This window comes from Dendronephthya gigantea, unplaced genomic scaffold, assembly GCF_004324835.1.
Source record: "Dendronephthya gigantea isolate DGI-Jeju-01 unplaced genomic scaffold, DenGig_1.0 000036F, whole genome shotgun sequence".
Lineage (NCBI taxonomy): Eukaryota > Metazoa > Cnidaria > Anthozoa > Malacalcyonacea > Nephtheidae > Dendronephthya > Dendronephthya gigantea.
The window spans coordinates 1,199,935-1,216,211 of NW_021163046.1; the positions used below are offsets into that span (position 1 = coordinate 1,199,935).

Consider the following 16,277-nt stretch of genomic DNA (forward strand, 5'->3'; position numbering starts at 1 on the left):
CAATCGTTAATTACTTAATTTCATAAGTATATCATTTAAATTATTTTAAACTTGTATACGTACGTGCGTGTACGTATGTACAAAAAACGCGACAGTGCCGGAAAGCAACCCTTATGTGTCTTTACTCGGTCCACCGTAGGTAGAGCGAGTTGAAAAATGGGTTCGTCTATAACACTCTAACGAACTCTCCTGACGAAGGCCCTCAGGTCGAAACGTCGAGAAGTGTTCTGTCTATTTTAAGCAGTTGTTATACCACATTTGATGCTAAGTTATTTAAACGCTGCTACGCTGCTCCCTGGTTATATTGGAAAGCATTTGTAAATGTAAACATGTAAACAAAGTAACTGTTTATATTTCTTGAAATATTACGAACTGTCTAAGAATCTCGCATACATTACGGGCTATGTGGATTGATCGTGAGCTAGAGCATAGAGTTAGTTTCATAAAAATCCGAAACATGAAAATTTAGACAACTGTCTGTTTACTCCACTGGGTATTACCTTATACCTAAAGATTTATTACACGATCACAAAGTGAAATTTGATACACATAGAAACCCATAATATTTAACACACTGCTGAGTATATACATGGATAATGCATGTTTATCAAGAGTAATCAAAACATTCGTTATCACCGTGAAATCATCAGCAATATCCTTCAGTCGCAATAATATATTTGTCGTCTCCTAACTAAAACAACAGCCGTATACTCAACCTCAAGCTAGCTCTAAGCAGAATTTCTATACCAGATAGGCGCGTCAGCCGCGTCAAATCCCACAAACTCAACTCCCTCCACCAAGTTCCGGGCCTGAACATCGGTAAATGGAAATTTATACTACTTTCCAGGCGTGGGTGTTAAAAAATGCGAGTTTACAGCATGAATTGACTTATAGAAATGGCTTTGTTAATGTTCAAGGTTGCTCATATGTTTTCGAAGCTATTGAATGTCAAAATTATTGCAAACATTCCGTGCATTATACTTGGTGTCCGCACGTGTAGTTTAATTAAATAAACTATAGCATTTAATACAATTAAACTAAAGGCTTTGTTAATGAATAAATGTAATTATCACTAATTATGTCCCCGCAATATACTTGTGTTTGAGTCTGGGTAAATAATTTGGGAAATGGATAATAGATCAACCTTTTTACAGAATAATTGTTTGTTTTCTTCAAATTAATTCTCACAACAACTAAGGACGAATGAATGACAATAGCATTCACGCGAGAAGGGCCGACGTGATGATGACTGATTTAAGGTTTGATATAATTGTCAGTGATAAAGCATTTTACCTCATATAATCAACAATGAGTTTGAATGTTGGCGACTGACTAGTGACTACCGAGTACTTTAAAATAGTTTTTTCGGCGTGTACAGTTGCAAATACTAAACGCATGTCATATTCACTATCATATATTTGCAGAGATTTCTGTATTGCAATTATCAATCTCCAATGTTGTTTACGAAACTCTTTTTGCAACATGGACCCTTGCAGATAAATAATTATCATTAGTTGCGGAACTATGAAGCGCTCTCATAGGTGATATAAACTCGGTATAAAGGAAACAAACCAATTTTTATCTTTACATTTTCATTATAATATTTATAACATGTAATTATAAATATAATATGTACTCTAGAGTTTATATATATCCGTATGATAGTTTGTTAACGACAGAAGTATTTAAACTGCAGTATTAAATACTTACGTGGTGTACCGGTAAGCTATTTTACTTGCAGTGTGATATCACTATGCAAAATTACAGAATATCTAGCGATTATGTTAAAAAACCCCGAACATATGCAAAATTTGGATAATTTTTAATCGGTTGCGCACGCTTTGTTATGAGCAGAAGAGATGCACAGAACGGACATCAAGTACTTCAACTTTTTTTGCCTTCACGACAAAAAATATAGTAATCAGGTCTTAGCTACAGTCACAACAACCATAACCTTGATATCGGTATTAAATTGTCATCTTTATCAGAATTCCTTCGTAAAACGAGCCAAAACTTCACATTAAACTACGTCAACTGACGGAATCGCTATAATTTTAGAATTAGAGTTGACTTCCGGTCTAAAAAGGTGAATGGAAGACGCATATTTTCTCTGTGATTTGCCAATCGAAATTTTTCGTACGATCATCGCGAACTTTATCCTTTTCCCGCCTAAGCTGGCAAATCACAACGTTAAGGTCAGTATACGGTTAAACATGCATTCATACATATACTGTTTGTCTCAGTTTAAGCACTTTAAAAAACGATAGAATTCAACAGTTCAGGCCCTTGGAAGTTCTCAGTAAAAGCCCTTAAGGCTTCCTTCTGTAGCGTATGATAAAGTATTTTCTGATTTTTTCCCACTGTTTGGTGCGTACGAAGTTGCGATAACCTTTCTCAAAAAATGGGTGGGTATACTCGGGAATGGGCTTAAAATGATAAAATCTACAATCCCCTAATGCTATAATCCCGCATGCACGACTATCAAATGTTATTTTTCACTGGGGTTTTCGCGTAGAAATGTATTTCAGTGGCTGTAGACGTAGCCAGCCTGACGATTTTGTCCCGCTATGTAAATTTCGAGTTATTATAATTATTCATGTCTTTAGAAATCTATTGTTTTCTCAGTCAGTGAACACTAAGATATTAGCATAGCGGGACAAATTGACAGGCTGGCTACGCCATTGGCTGCAGTGTTTACGAGGGAAAATACAAGAACTTAGGGGTTGGCAAAATAACAAATTTCATCCCCACGACTCAAGGGTTACGTGGGGGGGGGGACTATTTCATGTGATCTTAAATCAAGACCTGTTCGGACAATAAATATGTATAGATGTTCAGGTATTCACATATACATTTTGGCAAACTGAGATTGAGACTTACGGTCGCCTACATGCATTAGGGCTCCGTTCACAAGGTACCGCATTGCAATATTGGAACGGGTCAAATATTGAAGACAGTGGAGATCTGTAAAAATAAGTATGCCAAATCATTCAAACTAATAAAATTTTGCTAATAATCGTTGCTCAATAACGACAAACGACGATGTCGTGACGAGCGGATCCGGAGCGTGAACGCAGCCTTGGAGGAACACCGAACCCGGCAGCTAAGCCTACAGTAGTCAAACCATTGTCTGGTATTCATACCTTAACCTACCTGAGCGTCATCATGTATAGCCTATACAGATACATATACAACCATCTTTCGATTATAATGTAATGTGCTTAACCATCTTTCGATTATAATGTAATGACCATACTGTGTCCTTAAGAAAGTTACAATCCATATTCTGATTAACTCCAATTTTCTGACGTGTTCTGAAAATAGTTCATTTTTGACGAGACATAAAGTTAACCTGTTAACCGGTTTCTTATGGTTTATCTTGGCCTTATCGTATAATTGAGTCATACAGTAGAGCTGTCCTTATTCACTTTTGCCTTGGGGCAAATCGCTGATTCATTTAAGTGATTCATATACGAGCAACGAGAGTTCTATTGTTTTGGAAACATCCGGCCTCCAGGAAACTTCTAGTGCGTGCGAAAATTTCAAGAATGATAAAATCAAAAATCAATGTCAAAATTCGCATGAATCATGTAATGAAATAAGTCAGAACGCGAGAAAAACAGAGTTAGCTTTCCCTTTCGCTGATCGATAGTCGATTAAAACATGGCCTTACCCTAAAACCGTGTTAATAGATTAGCTAGATAGCAATGCCCTCACGAGTACATTCAAAATATAAAAAAGTTCGAAGTCGAAGAGCTCTTGACCGTGTATGGAAATTGAAACTGAGCATTAAACATGCAGGCGCCTTTAGACGCTGGCTGAGAAGAATATTGATGTATTCTTCTTATGCTTGACCGATTTCTTTTCAAAGCGATTGTTTTTTACTGTTGTGGACACGAGGACACAAATATCCAGCCAAAAATTAAGAATAGTCCTCGGTGTAATAATCTTTTGTTTGTGATTATGCATAATTTTACGTCGGCATGGAAAGGACGATTGTTTTGCATATTATGACTGCCAATGATTAATAGTCTAGGCGTCTAGCAAAGCATCACATCGCTTCGTTATATCGCTCTGAAAAGCACATGCCTTAGGGGCTGTTTATATGAGCCCGGTTGCCCGAGATTCAACGAAGCGTGAGATGATTTTGAGGTATTGAAATGAGCAAATAACATGATCCTGACAGTCATATAATCACCACAACAATAGCATGTGCTTGTTTGGTATCATAAAGACTTATTTCAATACCTCAAAGTCATCTCACGCTTCGTTGAATCTCGGGTAACAGGGCTCATGTAATCAGCCCCTTAACCAAAATTTCAAGGCAATTGCGTAAGCTAAGGCCGGCTTTTCACCTCGAAACCTTAGCTCATTGTAAACACCTTTTAAAATTGGGGAATTCTAGAGCTTGTTTTTTTTAATGTTGACCACAGCTTATCGGCGCGTACTTGTGAACAGGTCTTGGGTTGCAAGCTATAATCTGTAAACAGATGAAGCTCACGACGACGATTGATGTTGTTGTAATAAGGTAGGATGGGTATTTGCTTTCGGTGTGCGAATAATATCGGATTATCACCGCCTTTTGAGATACAGAGTAAGTTAGGTTAAACTTAACGCGAGGTAAGTTTGCTACGCTGGTTTACAGTTGAATCGCTGTCTTTACAGTTGAGAACTGCCTCGACTCTCAAGGCTCAATCAAGAGTTCTCGTTTGCTCAAAGTTCAAATCTAGCTGTCCGACTGTTGCTTTGTTTAACCGAGAGCTATAGAACTATCGATATAAGCGTGTTCTTATTAACACCAGACGATTAATTCAAGTATTTCAATAGCTTCGGGGCCATTGCAGATGCACTATCTAGTCCATATTGCATACAGATTAGTGGGTATTCTAATACGTCATCGGGAAGTGGTGGAATTCGTGGTAAGAATGCTTACCAACAGCGCCAACAAGTTCCATCCTGGTTCATTTCCGTTAACACTGCAGGACTGTAAGTCCTCTGACACCACCTCCTGTAATCTACACACATAATTATAGCTCCTTACAACCCTTTACAGTTCCCCAAAGCTACGCATAGCCATCTACAACGCCCCACAGTTCTTTACATCCGTTCACATACTCTAGAATCCATACCTCTTAAAAGTCCTTCACATCTCTCCATAGCCTTCCACACCCCCTCCAAAACCTTTTAAAATTCTCCTCACTTCTCCATAGCCTTGCATACCTCTCTACAGCCGACTAAGCCTCTCTACAGCCTTCCTCAACCTCGTAGCCAGTAAACTGACCCTGGGTAGAGGTTTAGCATTCCACACTTCTGCACAGCCCTCCACACTTCTGCACAGCCCTTCACACTTCTGCACAGCCCTCCACAGCCCTCCACACTTCTACACAGCTCTCCACACTTCTCCACAGCCCTCCACAGCCCTCCACACTTCTACACAACCTTCCACAGCCCTCCACACTTCTACACAGCCCTCCACAGCCCTCCACATTTCTACACAGCCCTCCACACCTCTCTCCACAGCTTTCCATCCTCCCTCTTCAGCTCCATAGCCCTGAAACAACTGAAGGGAAATTTCCCACTTCGGGAAAGTTTTCTCCAGATTGAATCAGAGAGGAAATATCATCTGCTACTTCGTTTATAACGGCAAAACTAATGACTTTTTAAAACAAAGAAAGGAAACCTTTCTTTCCGGTGCGGTAATGAAGTGCAAAATCCGCTTCGAGAACGGTGCATGATATATGTCATATATGCATTACCTTGACTCGCAAATGGCGATAAAAAGCAAACAGCTGCCGTGTATATTTTAGTGTGTTCTGTCAATATTTGTTCACGTTAGCATCAACTCATCACGATTAATCACTCCTATTGTGTGGACAAGAATGGTCTCATAATCGTTCCGTTAGGGGGTCGGTTAGAAAAATTTAAATCGGTCAATCTACGTAGATACTGCGCAATGCGAAAAGCATTTGCGATTGCACAGCTAATTTATTCAACACATTATTTAGAGGCTCAGATGCATTAATCGAATCAGGGCCTATTTCCTATTCATCTTTCAGCTAATTTTCTGATATCCGGACATGTCTGTCTTCGAGGAGCCATTTTGAAATTACACGCGTTTACCTGTTCCATGCCGTATGCGAGTTATTGTTCGTCTAACTAAGTGCCACTTCACTTTGGTGTGGGTGAAAACCGATCATTCGGCCTTAAATGCTTTGTTGTTGTTCCGCGTTGTCTATAAAAAGATAAATCACAACCTCCGGTCGCATTTAACAGATATTTCCCGCAATTTCGGTCTATTTATGCTGTTCAGATTGCATCTGTTATCAAAGTTGGCATGTTGTTCATGGGATTGAATATACAAGCATCTGTGAGATGCCTTGTTGATTTCTCATGCGTCAGGCACCGCATTTCCTAGCGGGTTTGTTTTTCAAATCAAGGCGTCGTGATTAGCGTCGCATACGTCATTGGCGATTGGGAATAAGAATGCTCACGACAGGCAACTCTTGATCATTTCAAAACAAACTGTTTCAAAAGAAGGACAGGACTGAAAATCGTACCGAATTCAGCAAAAAGCCGTGAAATATGAAGAAGGAGAAACGACGTGGCAGTAAAGGTTAGAAATAACTTCTTTTTATTTTAAAGCTTTGTAATAACAAATTCGTCAAAATTCTTTATTGCTGTTCCATGTATATCTATCGGGATTTCAAACCGATAAATATTATATATATAATGTGGTTAAAACCTATTTTTCTATTTGCGGACTATACTACATAGCTTATACAAAAACATAGCTCATTTTCCCGGAATCTGTTATCGTATTTGCAAAAATGCAATTCCATAGCGCGCTTGAAAGGTTTTCTAGTTTTGGAGCGAGAGACTTGATAATATAGGTAATAGGACATCTGATTTTACCTATAATTTTGTTGATCTGCGCTAGCTCGCCTGTTATATGACCTTTTCACGTAATCCTGTTCGGCACAAAAGATATTCTGCTCGGTATTTTTGAATCAGTTTTAGTTCAAATATCGTTGTGTTTAAATATAGACAAATTTGCAGTAGTTTAGAGAAGGCATGAGAATACTCGATTCAAATTAATTTTTGCCTTTCTCCGTCAACACTCAATCGAGAGGTTTAGCCAGAGATATTATATCTCGTGTAAAATGCAGGACAAATAAACGAATCCGTGCAATTTAGTTTTAACTAGCGCTTTATTTTCACACCGAGATTGCATCAATGCAAATTCTCTCCGTTTGGATTAGAAAACAGCTATGAAAAACAAACCCTTCATTTTATCGCGCGTCAACGCAAGACGGATTGCTGTCTGGACCCAGTGGAATATGCCAGAAGTCTAACTTTATCAGCATTGATTTAGCATCTACTCGATTTGCGATATCTCTAAACTGGAAGCTTCCATTGCAAGCGACTACAATAATAAACGTCGTTGTAGTTCTTTTATCTCATTTTTACGCCGAGAAGTGCAAAATGGACCGCCAAATCCGCATAGTTCCGTGCATGGTTGTCGTGGGCAGGGGGGTGGTCGGTCTTGAATTAGGGGGGAGGAGTAGTTACCTGCATCAACGGTAGTTAAAATAAGCACCTGCGCCTTGTGGTAGATCCCAAGTCGATAATTGTGAGTCTGAACTTCGCGCGTTCATATTTTAAACGACTAGGCAATCTTAACTCTGATTCCACATCTAACATTGCGAAAGGCGTCTACTTCTACAGGGTAATAAAAAAACGAATTATTGCATAAACTGATGTACGTTAGCTAACAATTCTTGGATGAACTTATGTTAGGAACTTACTTCTACAATTCTAACATGAGTCTTGGGATTTGATGAAGCTTATTATAGGTTTTTCATTCGACAAAACTTAAAGGCATTGCGTGAACCATCAGATCTAGTATATAATCTTTTGCGACTTTACTACAATACGGATTATTTCATGTGATCAGCTTTTAAATTCCTGCAATGCTTTTCTATTGTTCAGCAGACGTGTGTTGAAGGAATTCCGCAAACACTTAGAACAATTTAGTCATTCTGAGATTTCGATCAGCAACCGGATTGAAATGAAATTCTAAACTTCTGAGAAACGTCAAAGTTGAATTTGAAGATGATTTATACACATTCACACTCTGATTAAATAAATTCCAAGGAACGAACAATAAAAGTTAACACGTTATCACAACGTCGAAGGAACTAGATCGATATCCGTTGAACAAAAGATAATTGCATCTAGAAAGTTTCAACCGTGCGATACGCAAGTCATTGCAAGATTTTTGAAATTTCTCGGAACGGAACAGTCAAATATTGATTAATTTGATACCGAAACTAAGGGAATATATCACCAAGGTGTTTGAGAAGAGTAGGTAAAGACAATATTCTGATTTGTTTTTAAGCAACGGTTAAAGATAAATATTTAAATTGAAAACTTTTTAATTGATTTGGCCACAGTCACATGTCAGAGGTATAATATGATAAAGCGATTTACTGACACGTAAGGGAGACTGGACGATTTAAACAGAGTGCTACAGCTTGTTCGATGCGGACTTGCCTTTAATTCGGCCAATATAGAGGGGCTAGAATGTCGTTTTCAAAGTCAGTTGTCTGAATTCACGATATAGAACGACTTCATGTATTTCACAAACAGAACAAATAGTGAATAGATTAGAAAGCTTTGTTATCAAATTTCGATGTTGTAGTATACTATATTATATGTTTAAACATTTGTATCATTAGGAGAAACTGTTCGGCTGTAACTGCTAGTTTCATCGCTTATCATTCGATCTGCAGCCTTTGTGTAGTCAACTCAACGAGTTTTTCGTTCGTAAACCATCGTAGCAGCGAGCATGCGCAGACTGGGGCCTGCGCAAATTGCGTAAAAATAATGTCACAAGGTGTTTTTGCTTATCGCAAAGATCATCCGGCAAACAGGTTTCGTCGAATTTGTGGAATTTAAAATTAGTTTTGATACGTGATGGGTTACGATTTTTCATCTTCACTAATAATCTTGCTATGCATGATACAATTAATCATTTGGAATAACTTGTCACATCAGCAACCGTGAATTTTTTTTTGGACTGAGGTCAAGGTGAACTTTAATAAATTTTCAAAACTTTAAAAGACGATCAAATTTATCAGTTATGGTTGAAAACGTTTCCCACAAATTCGTATAAGAGGAAAAATCTTTGATTTTTTTTGTGGAGAGGGCAAGTCATCCTTGTTCCACGCGGTCCCTGCATGTCCACGGTTTCCACCCACGATCCCCACAAAATCCCAGCGCTTTGATTAAAAGATTTTCAAATCATATTTCGAGTAAACCAGATGGAGCACATGGCTTTCGTATCTTTCAATAAAAAAAATTATCTTCGGTATAAGACTTCCTACTAAGGAAACAATCCGTCTGTAGACACGCGACTGTAGTGACCTATCTCATGTAGTGTTGAAATTGATCAGGATATGAGAAAGAATACACAAGCTTTTTCCTGCCTAAACGATAACGCCGGTATTATTCGAAATCAAATTAAGGTGGCAGGATTTGTTGTGAACATTTGTGTTTTCTTTGTTTTCTTTTTCATTGAACAATCAAGCATATTCCAGCGGTTACGTTTCAATATTGTTCGTCCTTGACGTCATACAAAAATAGCCTAAAGGCAGAGACTGCATAAAGTGATTTGCCAATTATTACAAACTAATTTAACGAACTCTGTGTAAATTTTGAAGCCTTCAAAAGCTCTCATAATAGGAAAGCTATATTGACCTACCGCAAAGCATGCATTCAAAAATTGCATTTCATCTGTACGACTGCACTGTTTCAATTATATTTAAAAAAAATGCACCTATCATAACAGATATTTAATCAACCACTTCGGAATGAAATATTGCTGTTTTGACATAGTCCTTAGCTCGAAAGAGACTTTTAGCGTTTTAAAAACAAACTTCGATCTAATTTTGCTTCACCGTACTCTGCTTAGCTATCATGCGCGCCGAGACACTTAGATAGGCGCTTGCCGAACGCTTGTACACACTTCTAGAAGGGTCTGGCTAATATTTTAGTCGTTGATAACAATTTACTAAGTGCAATTAACTGTCACATCAAGATAATTGTGAATACTATAGACTATAGAGCAACGTAAAAAGAATATACAAGACTTAAGAGCATAATCAGCCTTTGTGTATCGCCGAATTTTCATAGATTATAGGTTTAATCGGGGAATAAGCGATGGTTTTGCCTGCAAAGGTCTCATCGTTTATGCAAATCTCTTCTGCGTTCCTAAATATGGAAACATTGATAATACTCTTAACCACGCCTTTTTATAGCCAACGATTTATTATATGAGAAGGAATTAAGGGGATTTTCAACTGATCACGAGCGATATGCCATAGAATTTCCTTCATGTCGCTTTGAGAATTTCAAGCAGGGTTTTTACAACGGACTGTTTTAGCATTGAAATTTAGAGGAAACAGCTTTTACTTCATGGAAACTTTGTCCCCAGCTAGACACAGTGTCTTTGGTGTAAATAAATAATGTCGCAATGGGCTGCATGTTGCAAACTACATCATTTTTTAAATCGCGTGACGAGTGTTTTTTTTTAAAAACGTCTTATATGCTGATAAGAATCGAATCGAGGACAACGTCCTGTACAACTTAAGGTCGGATTTTTGTGCTTTGCAAATTGATTTGGCGATACCAAACTATAGATACAGACGTCAAAAAGGCGATAAACTGGCAAACGAAATCTTGCAGTTTTAATTGAGATTGATTTCCGGACTTTGAAAACTGCTATTTTTCCCGTTTTGCAGTTATTTCGCTTGTAAATAGAATCGAACCGTCTAATATCCCGACATTACTTCGTATATTTAAAGGTAATGCCGTGTAAGGATTCTTTGAATCGGTTTTATACGGATTTTAACACAATAATCAGCGTGTTGTAGGATTTTTGCCACATGGCCCATCAGAAAGGCGGCGAGATTTTGATCTCAGTTTAATTAACCTTTGTGGCAATGTATACATACATTGGTTCGACAGCTATAGGTCATAATAGTCTACCACAATAGCTCAGCGCTCTCGTGTAGTGATTATAACCTTCTGTTTTTTACACAGGCAATGTGTTTAGTATGTTTTTTGATATGGACACGACGAAGCGACGTAATGGCAAGCAAGCGAACGAGGACATGCCTTCTGTGTTCGTAACCGTTTCCCCGGAATTGGAAAAACGGAACAAAGCATTCTCGCGCAGCAAACGGAAGATCAAGATTGCAATTATGGGAAAATCGGGAGTTGGAAAATCAGGCAAGTGTATACTGAATATATTTATAATCATGTGCCGATATCTCTACCAATTAATCTTTACTGCTTTTTAAACCATCACACTTGTGTATAAATACAATTGTGAACTGTTCACTTCATCCCGGAGTTGAAATATATCGGCTGAAAATATAAGTTTTATAAATAGTCAGGCTTAGCGATGCATACGATAAATATAACATAAGTTTTAAACTTTTCGTTTCTTGGGAGTGAAGTTCGCTTCCGGGACTTAATTAGCTTAGTTTTCACGGCTTCGTGTGATTGTAGCCAACCAGACTATCGATACCTTGAAATATTAGCAAATATACCGTAAATTTTCAACAGAAATGCTGGTATAATAAGGGTAAATAGTGGTTGTGTATTCAAAAATGTCAGCATCAAAGAGTGACGGTGTTTTGCTTTTGATATTTGCGTTTCTCCGTTAAATTTTAAAGGGTTAAGACTTTAGTTATCACCTCGAACAAAGCGCGGCAACTAACGACAAAGGTTGTGTGTATGTAGATTTGTAAACAAAGGCAAAGTTTTCTTTATTGACAAACACTCGCTGTATGTGGGCGAAAATATTCATGATTATGCATGGCGGTTATTATGTAAACGACAGCGGTGCAAAAACATTCAAGCCGATAGTTCATTTGCAGCTTATAGGCTTGGTTTTAGCTGTTGAAGTTTCAAATTTAGACTCGTAGCGTTTTAACAACCAGCTTGAAAGAAGACCTAACTTCCTTCAAGCATTTCTAATAAATGTTTAATGCTAATAGCTTAATTATACTTATTGCATGTGTCTGCCTATATATGGAAAATATCACCTCTAATCCTGTAAAAAAACGGTGTGGAAACAGATTGATCGTAATTTGTACATCTGTATTCTACCAACTTAGTTGCGAATAAGACGTTTTCAATGCCTTTCCCCCACGCCAAAAGTCGAAGCAATGCAATGTAGCTGTTTTATGCTATGCAACGTACCATGCAGGTATAGCGCTACCTCATTTTACCAATAGAAATTATTGAACTATGGAGTATAGCCCTTCATGAACTAGTATATTAACTGAGCGTGAGCTTTGTACCTATGTACCTATATACCCATTTATAGGGACTGACCTTAATAATGATTTCTAGAAGTTTCCTAGCCTTTCTATATCGCAATTTGATAACGCAAAGTATCTTTTGCGAATATACATATAAATTTGTACTGAAATGAATATATATACATGCATGCATGCATGTATAATTCAGCGCGCCCTGGTAACATTTTAGTAAACTGTTGCCATTGTATTTACAAATTAGAATGATGTTGTGGTTTCTGGACCAAGCTTTATGGGTGTATTTAACTCGAACACCTGTAGTTGTAATCTGGTCTCCTGTGAAGATCAATGTTTCACCTAATCGTAAAAGCTCTCAAAATTGAATTAACCTCACTGCTGTTTATGTCATAATAGCCGTGATTATGCCTAAGACTAGACCTTTGTATTATCTCAGCACGGCTCCGAAAGCTTTCAAAACAAATAGGGCTGATATCACAAGACCAAACCGCATGATATCGAGTTGAAAAGTGTGGCGAAAATAGTTTTTTAATTCTCTTAACGATTGAAAAACCGTTTTTAGCCAAATACAAAGCGACGCTCGATACGATGCATGGAACAGACTTACCGCTAAACGAATTGCGACATATCTTCAATTTGGAAAAGCATATTTGCACACAGTTAGCGGCACTTACTATCAACATTGATATATAGATATAGATAGCTTTCTTTAACTATGTTAAACCTGTCATCTGAAGCTGTTTTCCAAGCGTTTACGAAATATACATTCAAGCATAATTTTGTGCTTTGAGCAATTTACTTGATCCTTCTGTAGACATAAATAAGTTTACAGAATATCGAAAAGAGCATCGATTGTTTCTTTTGATGAAACTTGTTTTTTTTACCACGGACTTCTTTTGAATGCTTAAAAATTTTATCTCAAAGATATCACAAAAGCAGAATACGGTATATTCATTAATGGGGATTCCTTAAAACAGCTGTCTTTGTTTTGTTGGGAAGATATATACTCGTTTACGAAGGAATTTTTATCTAAGAATTTAGCCGAACTAGTTTACTTAAAACAGACCCGCTTTTCAGGCATCAGAGATAATATAATCTTCGTATTCCGCCCGTAAATTCGACGGCGGCAAAACGCCGGTCATTCTTGATGGCCTATTGTTATTCACATTAATTATGTATGTTTTTCTTTCGTTTTAGCTTTAGTTGTACGTTATCTGACGAAACGCTTTATCGGGGAGTATCAGAGCAGTGTCGGTGAGTTAATTTTCAACTTCGATAACTAGAATCCTAAATTTTATTCAGAGATTAACACATAGACTCCTCTACATGACTATAAGTCTAAGAGTGGGGTCAGTAATACCCGCATACAATCGCATGTAATTTAGATCATTTTAACCCTTTCGGCCCTATATTTTATTTTAAGCTACTATATATATAATCTACACATTCCTGACACTACCTAGCTTGCCAAGCTCACGGGCAGACGGGCTTATTTCAGTCATGCGATTATACCCACAATGCAAAGTGCTGCGAACGCTCAATAATAGAATTTTAGCATTCAAGTCAGTTGGTTGCCAAGGCCGATAGTAACCCAGCAGAGCAAAAACGCCAGGCAGACAGCAGAAAGGCAACTAGACTAAGTTCAAATGGATGTTATTTGACTAAATCGTCCATTACAGAAATGAGCGGCTCACAGATATATATCTACACCCTAGTTTCTCTTCTTAACGTGCATTTAAATAAACCTAATCGTCTAAAAGTAGTTTTTTTCTAAATTCAAGAAACGCACGCTTCGACAGAAGTTGAAATTGACGAAGAAAAAGTACTCGTGGAGATATTTGACACTTCTGTGAGTAAAATGTGTTTTGTTTAAAAAATTACAGTAAATTACATAATAAACGTGTCTGTAATGATTTTATATTGTAGTATTTTAACGGCTACTATTTTAACTTACAAATTGTGGCTTTTGAAATCCATTTGGTTGATATACTAAAACAATCGACTAAAACTAGAATTCATTTAATTCGCTTAATTCATTTACATGACCTAGTGTGTTTTAAGATATTGATCAAACATATATGAATTTTTTCATAATATTTCATTTCGAACAAGACTGATTTTTCATTTCACTATCCCAGGCCTCAGAAGAAAAAATTCAGGAACACATCAACTGGGCCGATGGTTTCATTTTGGTATTTTCAATCACAGACTACTGGAGCTTATATGAAGTAGCCAGGTTGTCGTCCATCATATCGCAGACGAAGAATGAGACACAGACACCGATCATTGTGCTCAGCAATCAGACTGACATGGAGAAACAGCGACGAATTTCAAAAACAGAAGCGAATCAATTTCTGAACGATCTTGGGAAACCTGTGTTCAAAACATCGGCGGCGCACAATTACGACAGCGTACGAACGGCGTTCGACGAGGCTTCCCGACTGGTGTACAAGTGGAAGTTCCCCGTTGAACGAAGACGCCAACGAAGTCGCTCAGGTAGCATTATGGATCCATTGCGTGATGCTTTTAATAGGTTGAGCAGGGCGCTTTCGGACGAAGAGATCCCACAGAGACCGCGTTCAGCAAGTTCCGCAGACATTACTCGCGTTACTATAACAACCACGCCATCGGGGAAACACAATCACGGGCGATCGCATTCAGAACAGAGAACCAAACATGTTGTAACGAACGAGAACTTTTTGCAAATACCACTAGTGGATGGTGCTGTGGGCCAGAAGAGGACCCGTAGTCATAGCTTTGCTTGAGTAACCGACAATTAAACGCCCGTCAAACGGACAAAAATCTCGTTATTTATTGCCGGAATCACAATAATTTAATTATGATGGTTTACGAGTTCTTAAAAATGAAGAATATGCTACACAGAATGAGCTCAATAACTATCTGGAGTGACTCTAACTTGTGATATCTGCGCACAGTGATCCAACGTGGCCTAAATTGACGTCAGGTTCATTTGGGAAGAGCCTTTCTATTGTCATCTGACGTGCAAGGATTTCAAAGGCTGGATGACCTGTGAATACTGTAAATATGATTTAATATAGAGGTCATTTAGTCATACAGTATAAATTAATCACCTGTAAATAAAGAGCAATTTATATGTATATACAAGACGAATAATTAAACAATTTTTGTTTCTCGCATAAATCAAACAAAAACTGAAAAGGTATAGTAGCATTTCTCACTGAGTTCAGGAGATACAGGGGCCGTCCGCTGGCTCAAAGCCCATTCACGCTGGAACGTAGTAACTTGACTTTTTTTTTCCATGTTTTCGACATTCAGTAAGAACAAGTTCTAGCAAGCAGGGGCCGTTGAGTCATTATATATGCAATTATTACATTCTATGATTTAGCATTTTGTGAATGTCACTTATAAAAGGCGTACTATCTTGTAAGGGACTTCGTGTCCTGTTGTAGCTACACCTTGCTTGAATTTTTTTTAAAAAAATGCTGAATAAGAAAGGTTTGATGCGAGAAAAATTGCATTTTCTTCTTCAGAAGAAATTTTTCTGGTATAAGATCAAGAAAACTAATCCTAATCTGTCAGACTAATCCTAAATCACAGATAATTTGAATAATTTTCAAAAGGAAGAATTTGCCCATGACTTTGCGCCATTTGTAAAGAGCGAAAATTTGCTAATCATTTTTAAAGGTGCGTTAACTTTGTCAAAGATTTGTATGTAATCCAGATGATAGAAGTTACGGCCATTGCGACTTCCGACATGTTCATGAATGCATTGGTATTCAAGGTAGCGTGTTGATTTGTATTTTTTTGTATTGCTAAAAAAACTTGAATAGACAAATTATGAGCAAAGTTGGAAACTAACCCATCATTGTTTTCCGACGCAATAGATAAGTAGTCACATTGCTCATCTATATAGAGAACTTTCCAAACTGTTTCAAACTAAATTTTAAA

General features: G+C 37.6%; 1 protein-coding gene across 1 annotated transcript; it reads left to right on the top strand.

Moving 5' to 3' along the window:
- The first annotated feature begins 6,076 nt into the window (after nt 1-6,076).
- Nucleotides 6,077-15,594, top strand: LOC114525996 (ras-related and estrogen-regulated growth inhibitor-like). Its single transcript, XM_028547474.1, has 5 exons — nt 6,077-6,613; nt 11,104-11,292; nt 13,545-13,601; nt 14,129-14,196; nt 14,486-15,594. The coding sequence occupies exons 1-5, from the start codon at nt 6,583-6,585 to the stop codon at nt 15,110-15,112; spliced, it is 972 nt and encodes a 323-aa protein (XP_028403275.1). The 5' UTR covers nt 6,077-6,582; the 3' UTR covers nt 15,113-15,594.
- The last annotated feature ends 683 nt before the right edge of the window (nt 15,595-16,277 follow it).